Source organism: Cervus canadensis, chromosome 22 (genome assembly GCF_019320065.1).
Source record: "Cervus canadensis isolate Bull #8, Minnesota chromosome 22, ASM1932006v1, whole genome shotgun sequence".
NCBI classification, from domain to species: domain Eukaryota; kingdom Metazoa; phylum Chordata; class Mammalia; order Artiodactyla; family Cervidae; genus Cervus; species Cervus canadensis.
Genome location: NC_057407.1, coordinates 10,555,998 through 10,573,250, shown reverse-complemented (window position 1 = coordinate 10,573,250; position 17,253 = coordinate 10,555,998). Strand labels below are relative to the sequence as shown.

The 17,253-nt window shown below is 57.3% G+C and overlaps 3 protein-coding genes across 5 annotated transcripts; all 3 read left to right on the top strand.

The window, feature by feature from the left end:
- Positions 1–486: 486 nt before the first annotated feature.
- ZMYND10 (zinc finger MYND-type containing 10) lies at positions 487–5,102 on the top strand. The gene is made up of 12 exons (XM_043443428.1): positions 487–1,084; positions 1,353–1,461; positions 2,395–2,511; positions 2,639–2,692; positions 2,812–2,946; positions 3,036–3,124; positions 3,214–3,314; positions 3,625–3,797; positions 4,051–4,176; positions 4,262–4,383; positions 4,503–4,628; positions 4,717–5,102. The coding sequence occupies exons 1-12, from the start codon at positions 993–995 to the stop codon at positions 4,790–4,792; spliced, it is 1,320 nt and encodes a 439-aa protein (XP_043299363.1). The 5' UTR covers positions 487–992; the 3' UTR covers positions 4,793–5,102.
- Positions 5,103–5,247: 145 nt separating this feature from the next.
- RASSF1 (Ras association domain family member 1) lies at positions 5,248–14,254 on the top strand. Of its 3 annotated transcripts, none has more exons than XM_043443429.1 (6): positions 5,248–5,669; positions 7,552–7,658; positions 11,782–11,886; positions 12,085–12,382; positions 12,506–12,621; positions 13,294–14,254. In XM_043443429.1, the coding sequence occupies exons 1-6, from the start codon at positions 5,420–5,422 to the stop codon at positions 13,438–13,440; spliced, it is 1,023 nt and encodes a 340-aa protein (XP_043299364.1). In that variant the 5' UTR covers positions 5,248–5,419; the 3' UTR covers positions 13,441–14,254. The 3 variants fall into 3 exon arrangements, with proteins under 3 accessions (XP_043299364.1, XP_043299366.1, XP_043299365.1); XM_043443431.1 differs by lacking the exon at positions 5,248–5,669 and adding an exon at positions 5,815–6,863; XM_043443430.1 differs by lacking the exons at positions 5,248–5,669; positions 7,552–7,658 and adding an exon at positions 7,699–8,394.
- A 750-nt stretch (positions 14,255–15,004) lies between these two features.
- TUSC2 (tumor suppressor 2, mitochondrial calcium regulator) lies at positions 15,005–16,960 on the top strand. The gene is made up of 3 exons (XM_043443437.1): positions 15,005–15,375; positions 16,474–16,594; positions 16,765–16,960. Exons 1-3 carry the CDS (start codon positions 15,230–15,232, stop codon positions 16,828–16,830), a joined length of 333 nt encoding a protein of 110 aa, XP_043299372.1. The 5' UTR covers positions 15,005–15,229; the 3' UTR covers positions 16,831–16,960.
- Positions 16,961–17,253: the final 293 nt, after the last annotated feature.

Here is a 17,253-nt window from a genome sequence, read left to right as displayed (position 1 = left end):
CAAGAATAATGGAGTGGGTTGCCATTTCCTTCTCCAGAACCAGGCAGATTCTTTACCATCTGAGCCACCATAGTATTCAATGTTTTGAGGGCCAGAGGCAGCCAGATCCACAGTCATGTGAGGAAGGAATGTCTCGTGTACAATTTTTTTTTCTGGCCACGCTGCATGTGGGATCTTAATTCCCCAACCAGTTATCAAACCACACTCCCTGCATTAGAATCGTGGAGTCTTAGTCACTGAACTGTCGGGGAAGTCCCTCATGTACACCTTTAAAAGACTCCTGGTGGGAATTCCCTGGAGGTCCAGTGGTTAGGACTCCAGGCTCTTAAACTGCGAAGGGCTGGGGTTCGATCCCTGGTCAGAGAAATAAGATCCCACATGCTACAAGGCAGGGGAAAACTCAGGACGGTCAAGGGTGGAAATGGGTCCAGGAACAGTGACATGACAGGCAATGGCAGCCCGGACTAGGCAGGAGAGAAGTTGTGAGCCCTGCGCAGTATTTTGGGGGTAGAGCCAACGAGGTGGAGCTAGACGCCAGAAATGCTGGAACGAGGAGGTCAGAGCATCAAACGCGGGCGGAGAGGGAGCAGCTACAGGGAGAGCTGATGTGGGGCGGGCCGACTTGACGTCCATCTGAGGAGGAGGCCTAGGGCGCAGGAGTCCGGAACTCTCGAGCTGCAGCCGTTTGTGAGGGAGAGAGCTCCAGGAGTCCGAAGAGTTGCTGCCCGCAGCCTGGCTGGAAGGCAAGACGCTGGCGTGTGGGGAACCAGCAGGGGCGGGGCCCAGGTCGCACTGCGCAGGCGCCGAGCTTACCGTTTCCATGGTGGCGAGGACTCACGCGCAGCCACCGCTCTGCAACCGTAGAGTCCCAGACTTCGGCCCCGCGGGAGACCGTGGTCCCCGAGCGTGTCAGCAGCATCGCCACCCCAGAGCCAGCTGCTGCCCGTGGAGAGCCAGACCCCACCTTCACGCTCTCGGTCCGTTGCGGAGACATGGGCGACCTGGAGCTGCTGCTGCCGGGCGAGGCTGACGTGCTAGTGCGGGGACTGCGCAGCTTACAGCTGCGCGATATGGGCTCCAGAGGGTGAGGCCGCTGAATACAGGGTCAGGTGGCGTCATGGCGTTAGAGTCCTTGAGTTGGGGGAGTGTGGGCCAGAGTCCTGTAGGGGGAGGGTTTGCCCAGTGTGGAGGGGCCCTTACGGTGGGGAGGTAAAGCTCTCTGAGATAGGGTTATATGGTCCTGGGCCACCTTGGACCCCTCAGAATCGGGTTAGGCTTCAATAGCACCCAGCCCCGACCCCCACTCCTACTGCACGTATGTGCACTCCCACATGCACACACACCCCGGGCAGGTGGAACCAGCAGCATGAGAACCTGGAGAAACTGAACATGCAGGCCATCCTCGATGCCACGGCCGGCCAGGGCGAGCCCATCCAGGAGCTGCTGGTCACCCATGGGAAGGTACGCTGGAGTCATAGGCAGGGTTTCTGCCTTCTCACCACCCCACACCCCACCACCACTCTACCTTCTCAGGAACTGGGTGCCTACACCTCCCTCTGACTGGCACCTCGGTCCTCCCCAAAGGAGAAAGAAGAGTGTGTTACACCTTTGATTTAGCACCCCTGTGGGACAGGACCCTGGCGTGCCTGGTGGGGAGCAGGGTGCAAGTTGATTAGGGAGATAGTCTTGGATCCTAGAACAGCCTAGGCTGTAGGGGGAGGGCCCAAGTTCTAAAGGCATTCCTGACTAGACTGTCAGGCTAGAGGGGGGCCCCCAGTGAAGTGGGGTAGAACTTTGGCATAGAAGGGGGCAACCTCCCCAACATGAGAGAGAGAGGGAGTGAGAAACCAGGAGTTGGCTCTTCTGGAATGTGAGCCAGGAGGTGTCACCAGTAGACGACCTGAATCATCACTGACAAAAGGGTTCCTCTGCAAGGGAAACGTGGCGCCCCCTACTGGTGGGATGGGGTAGGAATAGGGCACTGTGAAGGGACCTGAGAAAAGTGTGAGGCCGAGGCACACAAAAGCCTCCGAAGATCAGAGAACAAGGACAAGAGAGGGCACGAGCAGGAGGCGTGAGCAGGAGGGCTGGCCTGAGGGTGCACTTGGATGGGGGCGAGGGGACAAGGGCTCAAGTGCAGAGGGAGCATGGCAGCCTGGGGACAAGGCAAGGACCAATCCATGTGAAGCTTGGGGCATGGAGACCCCCCCAGAGGTGTTGGAGGCAGCTGGAAATGAAGAGTCAAGGTGCAGGAGAGAAGTTTGGGAAGGAATTCATGGGGCATAGGAGAGACTAGGGGTCCAGAGGAGTTTGAGGAGGGCTGAACTGGGCTGACCTGTTGGCAGGCCAAGACAGGCCCATCTCACCGCTTGTCCTCTGCCCTCCCCCTCAAAGATCCCGACACTGGTGGAAGAGCTGATTGCAGTGGAGATGTGGAAGCAGAAGGTATTCCCTGTGCTGTGCAAGCTGGAGGACTTCAAGCCCCAGAACACATTTCCCATCTACATGGTGGTGAGCTGGGCCATCGGTGCATACCCCCCGCCCGCCCCTTCAGAGGGCCCTGGACCAGAGAGGGGGGCTGGTAGGCCGTATCCCGCTCTCAGCAGCTCCGGGCCCTACCCTTCTCTTTATGTGACAGTTACACCATGAAGCCTCCATCATCAACCTCCTGGAGACAGTGTTCTTCCACAAGGTGAGGCAGCAGCCCTGCCCACTGGCTACTGCCCTTGGCGAGAGTCTGGCGGCAAGGGGGTTGTGTCTGCGTGGCCAGAGCATCAGAGCCAGGACGTTTCCCCTCCTCTTGCCCTTCAGGAGGTGTGCGAGTCAGCGAAGGACACCGTCTTGGACCTGGTGGACTATTGCCACCGCAAACTGACTCTCCTGGTGGCCCAGGGTGGCCGTGGTGCTCCCCCTGAGGAGGAGTCCCAGCACAGCACCCCCATGCAGGTGGGCTGAGGTTCCCTGGGGTTGGCAAGGGCTAGACCCCAGCGCCCCTTGGCTTGAACACCATGTGCCCCCCCCACCCCCCACCCCAGGAGCTGCAGAAGCAGGCAGAGCTGATGGAATTTGAGATCGCACTGAAGGCCCTCTCAGTGTTGCGCTACATTACAGACTGTGTGGACAGGTGGGCAACCCAGCCAGGCCTGGGGCCTGCAGTGGGGGGCTGGGAGCCTGGGCCTGTCACCTCCGCTCACCTCCCTACCCCCGTCCTAGCCTTTCTCTGAGCACCTTGAACCGCATGCTCAGCACCCACAACCTGCCCTGTCTCCTGGTGGAACTACTGGAGCACAGTCCCTGGAGCCGGCAGGAAGGAGGTAAGGTCCTCCTCCACCCGCCTAAGCCCCAGTTCACTGCTTCCAGGACATCTTCCAGGATTGATGGGGTGGGCAACTTGCAGTCAGATAAACGTTGCCCCCTTGCCCAAAGAGAATACCAGGATGTTTCACCCACAGTGGGCCTAGACCTGGACTCTGTCGCAGGCAAGACCTGTGTGTCCACTACTGAGGAGTCACGCTGCTCTGAAGTGAGCCCCACCCCAGCGTGGGCATGTCCTGTGGCCCATACAGCTGGGTCATTCAAAGCGCATGCAATACCTGCACCCCATGTGTTGGTTCCTCTTCCCAGGCAAGCTGCAGCAATTTGAGAGTGGCCGTTGGCAGACAGTGACCCCCTCGGAGCAGCAAAAGCTGAGCAAGTTGGATGGGCAGGTGTGGATCGCTCTATACAACCTGCTGTTAAGCCCTGAGGCCCGGGCCCGCTACTGCCTCACAAGCTTTGCCAAAGGACAGCTACTCAAGGTAGGGAACTCCTCCCACATGAGTGTCCACAGCCCCTGCCCTAGGTCACCCTTGATGTTTATTTTTGCCCGCCCATCTCAGCCGCAGCCCTCTCTCCACACCTTGGGTCCCAGGTGATAACAGCAGCTAGTGGGACCTGGGTCCCACTGGCACCCTCAGCCCAGTCCAGCCCAGCCCAGCCCAGGCCCTCGCTGTTCCTCAGCCCTCTTGGTCAGCACCGCCTCACACTGGCCTCCCCTGGACACCCTTGCAGCTCCGGGCTTTCCTCACAGACACACTGCTGGACCAGCTGCCCAGCCTGGCAGACCTGCAAGCTTTCCTGGCCCACCTGGCCCTGACTGAAGCCCAGCCCCCTAAAAAGGACCTGGTGTTGGAACAGGTAAGCTCTCGGAAGTTGGTTGGTCAGGACCACTGCTCACTTGACCAGCTCCTCCTCCCTGCCACTCTCTGCTTCTCTTCCCCAGATCCCAGAAATCTGGGAGCGGCTAGAGCGAGAGAACAAAGGCAAGTGGCAGGCTATCGCCAAGCATCAGCTGCGGCAGGTATTCAGCCCCTCGGAGCAGGACCTGAGGCTGCAGGCGCGCAGGTGAGGCCTGCTGAGCCAGCAGGAGGGGGAGAAGGGAGGCAGCAGGCGTGGGTGTGGGCGGGGCTGCTCCCGTCCCCCCACCCACAGGTCCAGCCAAGTCCTCCGGACCCTTTTCCCAGGTGGGCTAAGATCTACAGGCTGGATGTGCTCGAGGCAGTGGCTCCAGAGCGGCCCCGCTGTGCCTCGTGCAGTGCAGAGGCCTCCAAGCGTTGCTCCCGGTGCCAGAATGAGTGGTATTGCTGCAGGTGAGGGTATCCTAGGACCTTGGGCCCCTAAGTCCCACTCCCATACCCCTCGGAGCACTGCATCTTCACCGGCCCCGTTTGCCTGCAGGGAGTGCCAAGTCAAGCACTGGGAGACGCATGGAAAGGCTTGTGTCCTGGCGGCCCAGGGGGACAGAGCCAAGTGAAGGCTGCAGCTGCTAAGGGCCAACCACCCATGCTGTACAACCCACTCGAGTGTCCCCCCCGCAAACCTCTGGATCTCAGTCTGGCCTCTGCAAGTGCCCCAACCTCCCGGGTGGTGAGGATAGCAGGCGGGAAGAGCTGTTGACCCATCTCCCCCCAGCTAAGCGCTCCCCACTTCCTGCTCTATCAGGCGGGTTGGCTTAGGGTGCAGCCTCCCCAAGCTGGGGCAGAAGGCCTGGGCGGGGGGGACAAGGGCCGGATGTGGGGACCCTCTTCCTCTAGTACTGTAAAGTAAAACTAGCTTCCACAAACACGCCTGTTTCCGCGTGACCCCTTGAGGTCGTCGTGGTTGTTAAAGAGGAGGGGAGTGGCTCGCTGGATGAAGGGAGGATAGGAAACGGAGGGCGGGGACTCTGAGACAGCAGCCCCCAGCCGCACCCGCCGTCCCATTCCGCCTGTGGGCCGACACAGCGCGGGTGCCCAGGTTTCCATTGCGCCGCTCTCCTCTGCTCTCCCGCCGCTCTGCCTGAATCCTGGAGGCGGTGCCAAATCGGGGCCCGCCCCGCGGCCCCGCCCGCCCCGCGCTCGCTAGCTCCCAGAACGGGCCGGAGACCCGGCCCGATCGGGCCATGTCCGCTGAGCCTGAGCTCATTGAACTGCGGGAACTGGCACCCGAACGGTGCGCCGCTCCGGGCCGCACCCGGCTTGAGCGTGCCAATGCACTGCGCATCGCGCCGGGCACAGCGCGCAACTCCTCAAGGCAGCAGGTCCCGGGCCGGGGCCACCGATTCCAGCCCGCGGGGCCCGCTACGCACACGTGGTGTGACCTGTGTGGCGACTTCATCTGGGGCGTCGTGCGAAAGGGTCTGCAGTGCGCGCGTGAGTAGCGGACCCAAGAGCTGGCGGGAGCGAAACGGGCAGCCAAGGGACAGACCCGTCCCTGACGGCCAAGTTGCGATGGAGGGGTTCGGGGGGACGGTCCCCACGTTTCAGGTCCGTTACCTTTGCCCCATAGCACAAGAGAGTGTGGGCTGATAGTTTATAACCTTGCCAAGCTCCACCTGCCTTAGAGACAGAGTTAGGCAGAGGAGCTTGTCTGTAAATAACAAGGTGCTACTTTCAAGTTTAACCAGCGCCTTGGCCCTCCTTGAGAAAGGCTTGTGCCTGTCAGTCTCTGGGCTCACATTCTTACACCTGCCCCTTTGGAAAGATTCACTTGCCAAGTCCCCCAGGAGAATCCCTGTGGTGAAGGGAACTTACCCACCTATGGGAGAAGGCCTGGAAATAGTCAGAAACTTGGGCACAGGGCTGCAAGCAGGAGTTTTGAGTCTGTCTTTAGCAAATACCTATTGCAGGTCCAGTCAACCAGCTGCTAAAACATGAAACACAACCACACACCAGTTGGTGCTTCTGCCCTCCCAGAAATCACCAGCAAGCTGAGATTGCTGTCTCACTGGCCATACACCATCTAGAATCACTTGGGATGCTTTTACAGCCCTTCAAACCCCTACCCTTGGATCTTACTGCAGACCTGTTGAATCAGTCAGGTCACTGAGAGTGTACCAGCGACTTTTAAAAACAGGTCATTCTAATGTGTAGCCTGGGTTGAAAATCACTGCTCTGGCCCATTTAGGAACTTAGGGAAGATGTCCCAAGCCTGTGTGTGATGGAGACCCTCTCATCTAGTACAGGAGTTTGTCTTTATTCAGCTAGGATGAGTATGGGACTTGTGGCAGCATACAAAGCATGAACAAGGGCTGCGAGATAGCAGTGTTCCCAAGGAGAAATAAAGTGGCCATGGAAATGAAAAACATGACAATTTGGGTGTGTGTCAGAGGCAGAAACAGGAATCAAGGATGAGTTGGGGTGGTTTGTTTTGGTTTTTGTTTTTTGCTGAGTTGAGGAACTCTGGCAAAGGCAGGGGTGAGGAGAAGTGAAGAATTAAAAGGAGTAGGAAAGTGAGTTAAATGTTGGCCATGTCTGGTTGAAATGTTTATTGGACATCCAAATGAAGATACTGATACACTGAATTTGATCTCAAGGAGGAGGTCAGATGGAAGCCTTGGATCTAAGGTAGGTCAGTGTACACAGAAAAGCGGTCAGGACTGGGCCTCAGACACCCCACCACTAGTTCTGGAAGCTGAAACAGAGCTGAAGCCCCCTGAGCAGGGGCTACAGTGAGGTGGGAGGAAAACCGCGGTAGTGAGGGCCCCCGGGGTATCCAGAGAGCAAGCATCTGACGATGCTCGAAGGTGAAGAAGTGACCACCGCATTCCGCAGTGTGGTCTCTGAGTTTCCTGGAGGGAGGGGAGCAAGACTGACTGGAATGGGTAGACGATGAAGGCGAGGAATTAAGAGACCAGTGTTGGTAAGTTTTGAGTGTAAGGGGAATAGAGAAAAATGACTCGAGGGGGCACTGAGTTAAAAGTTTTTTGTTTCCCCCTCCAGTAAATGGGAGGAGGGAGGGACGCTGATAATGAGGAAGGGGAAGTTCTGCCCTAGGCGTTAGAAATCCAACTGTTAAGCAGGCCTGGATCCCTCACAGCATGTCTTCCTGCCAGTTTCTAGGCGCCGGGCCGGGGGGCGGGGAGCCAACTCTAAAATCTGAGTGGCAGTGGGTATTAACGGGGACTGAGATAAGGCCGGTCACGCAGAAAACGATGAGCAACGGCCTTCATCCCGGGGCTTCGCTTCTGTCCCCGGGACGCGCCTCCGAGCTGGTGCTGGGGTTCCTCCACCTCACGGCCAGGCCTCTCTGCAGATTGCAAGTTCACCTGCCACTACCGCTGCCGCGCGCTCGTCTCCCTAGACTGCTGCGGGCCCCGGGACCTGGGCTGGGAACCGGCGCTGGAGCGGGACACGAATGTGGTGAGCGCGGGACCGGGGAGCTTACGGGCAAGGCAGGGATGCGTGGACGAGTGGGCCACATTGCAGGCGTTCCTTAGGGCCGCCCGGCGCTACACGCAATAAACGTTTTGATAGCCGACTTCCCGGCGACAGAGAGTGGCTAATTCTGCGCGCGGGCTCCAAGGGGTGCCGGGGGGGTGCTGACTCGGCCCTAACCGCCCGGAGCCGCCCAGACTACGCGCAAGCGCAACTTCCGCACCTTCCCGCAGCTGCATCCGGCCTCGAGGCCACGCTGGTGCACACGCGCACAAGCCCCACAGAGTCCCTTGGGAGGCGGGGCCTGCGAGGCGGCGCTGAACTGAGCTGCCCCAGGGCTGAGATCATTCTTGGAGGCGAGGCGTGTGTGACCCCGCCCTCCTACATTCCTCCTCCAATGAGACGACAGCTAGATCCTGGCTGTCTACGTTTCAGTGTTAACGGTTGCGGCGCGGACACGGGTTCCGGCGCACGCATACTCATATACGGGCGCGCACGCGCACACGCGCTTGGGGCGGTGGTGGGAGTCTACCGGTGCACCGGGGCTGGCGGGCTGGCGGGCGCGGCGATGGGTGAGCCGGACGCGGGAACGCCTTCCTTCGAGATGACCTGGAACAGCACGACAAGCAGTGGCTACTGCAGCCAGGAGGACTCGGACTCAGAGCTCGAGCAGTACTTCACTGCGCGTACCTCGCTGGCGCGCAGGCCGCGTCGGGACCAGGTGGGGACCGGGGGTTGAGGGAGGCGGGCGGGGCCGCCCTGGGATCCCGCGCTGGGATCCCGCCCCTCCCCGGTACGTTGCAGTCTCGAGAGTTTGTGGGCCGCTCCGCCCTCCTGTCAGCGTGGATCTCGAATCGGACCGGGGCCAGCCCTCGGGACCATGTGTCGGGCTTTCAGCACATCGGTACTGGGTGCCGAGCCCTTGCTGTTTCTATCACAGACCGGTTGAACCAGGAGAAGCAGCTGAGTGGCTTGGGGTAGACCAGTGACAGGCATTATCCACCCCTTACTAAGGCTGACTGTGCAGTCTAGACTACCGCCTCGATTTCCGCGTGTGGGCGCTCCCACCCCTTCTCTGGGGGACCTGGAGGAAGTGGAGGGGGAGGAGTCCTCGCCGGGAATTGAGAAGTGTGTTTAGGAGAGAGGCAAAGGAAGGTCCAGGCCCCTCCATTTCCACTCCTGGATGGAGCTAGCTTGGTCCCCACCTCTTGCCAGTCCCGGCCTGTCGCCAGCTGCTGGAATGTGGAAGATTCTGAGTCTCCCCTCCTCTGCAGTGAACCAGGAGTACTCACTTGGGCAGCATACATAGAAAAATCAAGAGCAGACCAGGGCATCTGGGAATGGCCAGGAAGGAAGCCTTGTTTTGGACTGTCAGCATTCAGGAGCACTTGGCCCAGGAAAGGTGGGAAAGGCTAGATTGTAAAATGCCCTGAGAGGGATCAAGAGATGGGAATTACTAATCTAGGACTGTAAGGTGTCCTGGAGCAACTGCGCCTCTCAGAGCCCCGCAGATGTCCCATCATCAGAGACCTCTGTGCTGTGTGCCATGGGTGTGACCCCCAGGCTCAGAGCTGGTGCATCTCAGAAGCGCAGGAAAGAGAGATGGCGACCATGAAGTGAAGTTCAGTATGCCTGGCAGCAGTGGGGCAGAACTCCTTACGTGAGCCAAGAGAAAGGGGTTACGGGTGATTATTTAGATGAAAATTCTATACCTTGAAAGCTCAGTCCAGAGTTTGGGTGCAAAGTTTGAGGGTGGATCCCTGGGACTGTCCCTGTGTCACTCAGGCCTGAGCCTTTTTCCGTTGTGGAAAGGTGAGAAAAACCACAAGACACTAACCAATTGAAAAGCAGGCTGTGGAGTCCCAAGTTGTACGTAAGATATATACACCTATGGCTGATTCATGTTGATGTTTGGCAGAAACCAACATGATATTATAAAGCAATTATCCTTCAGTTAAAAATAAATTAAAAAAAAAAAAAAACCATCAGTCACTCTGGATAGTGGCAGAGTAGAGGGTGAGTGGCTGGAGTGCAGCAGAAGGGAAATTCCAAGGTCCTGTTGTATGTCCCTCTGGGACAACTTGTGGAATTCTCCTCCAGCAGTCAGCTTTAGAAAATGGAAAATGAAACTCTCTCCTCTAGAGTCCTGGCAGGACAGTACAGTACCTCCAGTCCCAAGTCCTTGAGGGAGGTTCACCTGGAGAAGGGAAGGGGCTGGAACTGAGGTCACTGCATCCCAGTTCGGGGCTCTTGGACAACCCAGGAAGGGAAGAGGGAAGACCCAGGCTAGAGCTCAGAGCCATCCATCATAAGGAAGGGAATAAGTGAGTAGCATCCCTTTGATCACCCTGTTCTGTAAATAGAATTCTCTTCCTTCTTGCCCTGGCACTAGATTCTCCTCAGCTTTCCTCCTGTCCCTAGCACCTCTTCCATCCTGACACTCCTTTCCCCTGAGGCACGCCTTGTCCAAAATCCTTCTTGGTGGAACAAACACATCCATCCTTTATTCCCAGCCCCTCTAGCCATCATTTTATCACCACCCCCCCACCCCACATCCCTCATTTTCCAGGATCCAGACCATTTGTTCTTACCAGTTCTACGAAGTTTAGAACAAGGTCTCTGCTAGAGTTTTTCACTTCTCAATGCTCTTTTCCATGTACGAGACTTTTGGAAGCTTGGGGAAGCAAATAGGCTTTGGTTCCCACCCCTCCTCCAGAGCCTCAGTCCTCAGTGTCAACAACTTGCTGACAGCTGAACAGCTGCAGGTACTAGGTGAAGAGCATATTGCTAAAAGGCTGTGAACTCTACTCTACTCCCTCATCTGTCCTTCCTATTGTTCTCATGAGATGGTGTAAGCTTGAAAGTGAAAGCGTTAATCACTCAGTCGTGTCCAAATCTCTGCAACCCCTTGGGCTGTAGCCTGCCAGGCTCCTCTGTCCATGGGATTTCCGAGGCAAGAATGCCGGAGTGGGTAGTCATTCCCTTCTTCAGGGGATCTTCCCCACCCAGGGATCGAACCCAGGTCTCCTGCATTGCCAGCAGATTCTTTACCATCTGAGCCATCAGATGGTTAAGCTTAGGGGACTCCAAAGCAGTAGTCAGGAAGAAGTCTGGCTGTCCTGGGCTCAAAGCTGAACAGAAGGTTAAGGTTATTCTGCAGAAGACCTTCTGATGGGAACTTCTCTGGGACAGCGCATTGGTCAGTGATGATCTCAGCTGAGTCTGTGACACTCCCACTCCTACTAGGGCCTGTCTGACGTCAACAGGAAGTAAGGCTGATGCAACGAGACAAGGGAGTTTGGCTGAAGCCCTGGCCCACACGCCACCCTTCAGATAAGAATCCAGTCCCTGGAGGAACAAGGGGAAGGGCTGAGTGGTGGAACTAAAATCTTTGGGCTAAACCTTCTAGACAGCAGGGAGGAGGTGCATAAGCCTCCCTGTTTGGCACTTGTGGGACAGGCTCCACTAGAAGACTGCCCATGTCCACCTCTGGTGGATTGGAGCCTGGCCTGAAGCTGCCTTTTGTGCAACTTGGGTCAAGATCAAATGGCATGTCACAGTGGCTTTCTCACTATGACTGAGACATGTAGGCCTGGCCCAAGTCCCCCACCAAGTGTTAAGGTTGTAGCAGTTGCCCCTCTCCGCCTGCCCCCTGGTGGCTGGTCTCCTGGTGTGCACCAATCCCGTACCTCTCGCCCTGCAGTGAGTCCTGGCCAAGGCAGAGAGGCGAAGTGAACTGCCTTCTCCAGGACACACTTTGACCCCACCCAGCTAGGGTGCTGAGATCAAGCTGTTCCTTCTGAGTCCCTGATCTTATCCTGGCCTTGATTTCAAGGTGTTCTTAGACCCTTACCCAGGGCTGAGGAGACTCCAGGCCAGCAGCAGAGAAGCCAAATGATTCTGCCTTGGCTGTCTCCATAGAATACAGAACCAGGAGCTGTGATGGTTTCCTCTCATCAGGCCATGAACTGTGTTGTCAGTTTCCAAAGGCTGCCCACAGGCCATTTTACAGAGTGGTCCACCCAGAGTTTATCTTCTTGCCTGTGACATGCATTGCAGAGGAATGGGTTCTGTGAGGGTCATCGCTCCATGTCTGCCCATCTTTCAGGATGAGCCCGTGGAGTGGGAGACACCTGACCTTTCTCAAGCTGAGATTGAGCAGAAGATCAAGGAGTACAATGGCCAGATCAACAGCAACTTGTTCATGAGCCTGGTGAGTTGACAGCCTGTTTTGGAGAGAGATAGGAACCCAGCCATGTGCCTGATGCCCAGAAGGTCACAGCTGAGGTATTATTGGGAAGGCCCAAGCAGTGATTTATTCACACCCACCCTAGCCCCAAGCGGACTGGTAGTGTCCAGTCCTGTTCCGTCTTACCTGGCACCTAGTCATAGTTTGGTTTTTCCTCTTTAGAACAAGGATGGCTCCTACACAGGCTTCATCAAGGTTCAACTGAAGCTGGTGCGCCCTGTCTCCGTTCCCTCCAGCAAGAAGCCACCCTCCCTGCAGGATGCCCGGCGCGGCCCAGGGCGGGGCACAGCTGTGAAACGCCGCACCTCCTTCTACCTGCCCAAGGATGCTGTCAAGCACCTGCACGTGTTGTCACGCACACGGGCACGCGAGGTCATTGAGGCCCTGTTGCGCAAGTTCCTGGTGGTGGATGACCCTCGCAAGTTTGCACTCTTTGAGCGAGCTGAGCGCCAGGGCCAAGGTGGGCTTCCCACCCCATCCCACCATGTGTGAGGGTATATATACATGCGCCTGTGCATGCAGGAGCTGAGGGGGCTGTGCCTGGCTCTAATTAAACCCTCCTTTCCCTCTGCCTGGCTCACAGTGTACCTCCGGAAGCTGTCAGATGATGAGCAGCCCCTACGCCTCCGGCTCCTTGCAGGGCCCAGTGAGAAGGCCCTAAGCTTTGTGTTGAAGGAGAATGACTCTGGGGAGGTGAACGTGAGTAACAGCTCTCCTTAGTTTCTTGGGTGTGACTGGGCAGGACTGGAGGGTTGCAGCTACCATAAGACCTAAAGGAGCAACAGGGCTGCGGACAAGCCCTGCAAAGCCTCTGCAGAAGTGCGTGAGCCTTGCAGCTAAAGTGGAGGTTTCCAGGAAATTCATGCCAAGGTCTAGGGCTTGCCTCAGGAAACCAGGAAGAACTATCTTGATGCACTGCTCTTCCCTGTCATGGGAAGTCCTTAGGAGATGCAGGAGTCCATCTGATGGCATGGTGATCTCATGCCAGGTCACAGCCACACAGATAGACACAGGACATCATGGAGGTGCCCCTCTTTAGGCATGAGAACTTTTTACCGGGAAGCTGTCTGGCTCCAAGGTAGTGCCTCTGCAGAGTGAGATTAAACTCAGAGAAAGTAGGCATGACCTGTCCACAGGTAGCTAAAGAACATTGGTTTGGTTGCCTGTCCGTGAGATCACTGCCCTACTTTGTGGGACCCATCTTCTCTATGTATTGTTGTTGGGAATCTTAACACAGACCATTCAGGTAGGAACCTGACACTGGAAGGCACCATCCTAGCTGCATGATTGTGATGCAGTCGTCGTCTTTGGGGAGAGCCTGCCAACTTGGTAGTGCCTGCTGTAGCTTATGTCTCCCTTCTCCCCCTCCAGTGGGACGCTTTCAGCATGCCTGAGCTACACAACTTTCTGCGCATCCTGCAGCGGGAAGAAGAGGAACACCTCCGCCAGATCCTGCAGAAGTACTCCTATTGTCGCCAGAAGATTCAGGAAGCCCTGCACGCCTGCCCCCTGGGGTGACCTCTTGTACCCCGGGGTGGAAGGAGGAGAGTAGGCAGCGCTAAGGGCGTGCCGTGTGAGTGTGCAAAGGCCCCTGTGGCCTGAGGAATGAGTGTGCATGGAGGCCCTCTCTTGCTGGGGGGAACGAGCCCAGAGAACAGCGAAGGAGCTGGCCCCCTGTGTCCACCAGTGGGTGGAGCAGAGCATGACTCTTCACCCTTCTGCCTGTCGTGTACTGGGTCATGGTGGGCCAGGGTTGCCCTGGGAAGCTGCTCCAGGCTTGCAGCAGGGGTAGAGGAGACAGAAGTCTCTTTAAATTTGTCTCAGATTTGAGAATCTTGGAGACTGTACAAACAGAATAGGGTCGTTTGCAGGGATGAGGGCCCTTGTCTATGCAGAACGGTTGTGTGATTTGGGTCTTGGATGGGGGAGGGGGGTGTCTCAGGATAGCCCTATCAGAACCAAGGGTGGGTGTTCAAGATAAGACAGGCATCAAGGAAGAGTCTAGGGTTCCCTCTCCAGCACCCTCTGACCCCTCACACACCTTCAGGTCAGGGAGTGCTGGCTAAGGGTGCAGCAATAGTGCCTCTGCCTCCTCCAAGGAGGATGTCCCTGGGCCAGGCTCTCTGTGAATGTGGGCACTGGCCCAGGTGTCTGTGCCTTGTTTGCCAGTCAAAGCCAGGGTCTTTCCCTTGGGTATTTTTGATGATGTGTGCGAATGTATGTACTATTTTGTGGCCTCAGCTGAATGCCTCCTGTGGGGAAAGGGGTGGGGGTAATAGTCATCAGGGCCTGGGGTCTGAGAAAATTGGCTAAATAAAGATTTAAGAATTCTCCTGCTTTTGGACTCTTTATTATGGGCCCTCATCTGCAACTGCCCCACATGCCAGTGGCTGCCAAGATTGATGGACAGACTCACAGTAACTTTTTGAGTGGTACCATGGGACAAATCTGTGAAGGATGTGGTTATGTGGATATGTACTCAGTCATCACTCAAACCCTGTGGCTAAGGTTGTAGTGGGGGTAAGAACATCAACTGCCAGAGCTTAGAGAAACCACACACTCCATGCTGTGGAAGGCGCTTCACCAAATACTGAGATACTGTTGTGGACCAGACACTGGTCATGGTACCAAAGGTTAGTGTCCACAAACCATAAAGCAAGGCTTCTGGTGGGTTTCAAAAGAACACTGAATTTGAAGTTCTTTGGCCCCTGAATGTAGATATACAACCATTGGCCAATTCCTTAATTTTATTTAGGTTCAGTTTCTCCTCCACATGCCACAACTGAGGATGGCAAAAAAGGTATGGGGATAGAAGCCAGATGGGCACTGACCAGTCCGGCCTGGAGTCGGGCCCTAACGTGCTGGTTTGGGGGAGGTACCCGGTGCTTGGGCAGGTCCGCTGAGCCTGACCTCTAGGGGTCGGGGACATCAGAGCCGCCATACAAGCCAAAGAAACCAGGCGGAGGGGACAGCCACCACTTTCCCTGGTGGGAGCTGCCCGAGCTGGATAGAGCATGGCCTGCTGGGAGCTGACGTCTTGCGGTGCATGCTGGGGTACCTAGCATCTGAGGGCGGCTGTTGGTCCCACCCCGCGGACCGACGAGAGAAGCAGCCAATCAGAGGGGGCAGCATGCAGCGCATTCGGAAGCGGAAGTGAGGTTTCCGTGGAGACAGCGGAGCCTGCGGAAGGCGGCGGCAGCGGCGGCGGCGGCATCTGCAAGCCAAGGCCCAGGCAGGGCATGGTGGCGCCGAAGGCCTTGTAAGAGCGAAGTTACCGCGGGGCCCGCCATGCGCCGGCGGCCCTGACATGGGCGCCAGCGGCTCCAAAGCTCGGGGCCTGTGGCCCTTCACCTCGGCGGCGGGGGGCGGTGGCCCAGAGGCGGCGGTCGCTGAGCAAGCTTTGGTGCGACCGCGAGGCCGAGTCGTGCCCCCCTTCGTATTCACGCGCCGCGGGTAAGGGCGCGGGGTTCCGGGAGGACAGACGGGCGGCTGGGCGTCTCGCGACATGGGGCGCTCCCGCCGCTGTACCCCCTACAGCCGAGACAGGACGATTCCCATATTTCAGGTCCCCATAGGAACAAGGGGTGGGGAAAGCCGAGCAGGCGGTTCCTGGTGGCCTGGCTGCTCTGAAGGTCTCCCTAGAAGAGTGGGCCTGAGGCTTGTCCCTGGGCAGGTCCTCCGTACGATAAAGCTAAGATAGGGTCTCCCTGAGACTCCAGAGCCTCTTCCTTTCATCCTTTCCATCCCAGCCTTCTAGATGAAGGCTCCTATTCTCCCTCACCCCCAGTTCTCCCTAGAAGAGAATGACCCTCTGTTTTGTCTGTTTCCGTTCCCCACAGTGGTAGGGTTGGACCTGTCTGGGTAGTGGCTGGGAGAGTAGGACTGGGCCCTAGCGTTGAGGCTGGGATCTAGGGAAAAAGACCCTCACCCCAGGTATGTTTTCCCAGATCTGGGGGCACTGACCTCTCCCCTCCCCCAAGGGGCCCAGATAGGAGCGCTAGATCGGCCTGGATCTGATGGGCCCTGGGGACTGCTGCTCAGGTGTTGCTGGAATTTGGATGTAGAATCTAGGGGGACCCCAACAATGGCAGTTTGGTTGCATCAGCCACCTGGACCGGGGAGGATGCAGCCTTTTTTCCTTCAGGCTCCCTCCTAGCTCAGGCATCTGCTATCTCAGGCTTTGGCCTTGGGCCAGCAGTGTCTTCTGGAGTGAGACCAGCATACCCAGGCCACCATCCTTCTCACTCTAGAAGTCCTGGGTGAAGGCACGGGCCTGATGGAACGGCTACTCTTGCTGAACAAACCAGTGACGTTTTGGTATGGCCTCTCTTCTTAGGGTCTGACAGAGTAGCACTGGCCACCACCCCACTCCCCACTTTCTAGTGGACCCAGATCCTAAGTGAGGGATTCTCCAGGCATATTAACCTCCCTTTCTCCCACCAAGGTTGTTCTTCCCCATTTGGGGGAGGGCATACTTCCCTGTGCTCTATGGCATTTGCCATGACTAGTGTGGGGCTCCAGCCCAGCCTGTTCCCCTCTCCCTCTGCACAGCTCCATGTTCTATGACGAGGATGGGGATCTGGCTCACGAATTCTATGAGGAGACAATCGTCACCAAGAACGGGCAGAAGCGGGCCAAGCTGAGGCGGGTGCATAAGAACCTGATTCCTCAGGTGAGGGGCTGGGCAGTGGTCACAGAGCCTGTGTTGAATGTGTGAAGGTAGACCCAGATGGGGTCTGCTGTCATGGTGGGGGCTCTTGGGGGAGGAGCTGGGAGGAACAGGAAGGCTTCCTGGAGTAGGGGCCCTGAGCCGGCCCTCACTAGCCTCTGTTTCCATGGCAGGGCACCGTGAAGCTGGATCACCCCCGCATCCACGTGGATTTCCCTGTGATCCTCTATGAGGTGTGAGCCTGGGGGGTGGCAGGCATAAACACCCCCTGCCCCAGCAAGACACCCCCAGGCTCAAGGTGTGGCTTCCATTGAGGAACCTAGGCTGGGGCCACAACAGTGAATAAACTCCACTGGCCTGGAACCTTCAGCTGTGAGCAGGGCAGTCCTACAGTGCTGGTTGGGTATTGGTTTGTATGTGGACCAGAGGTGGCTGGAAGCTGGTGAGGGCTGATGGCGGAGTTACCAGTCCACCTTTCCCAGCAGTCCCTACAAGGAGCATGGCAGGGCACATGCTGGTCAGGAATGCCTGGTTCCTGTGCCCCTGCCTGGCCTGCATTCTTCCAAGCTTGCCTAGGGCCCAGCCCTGCTAGAGGCTGCAGCACTTTACAAGCAAGGTCTGCCTTTTTCCAGCCCCAGGGCAATGGGAGCTCTACAAAAGTG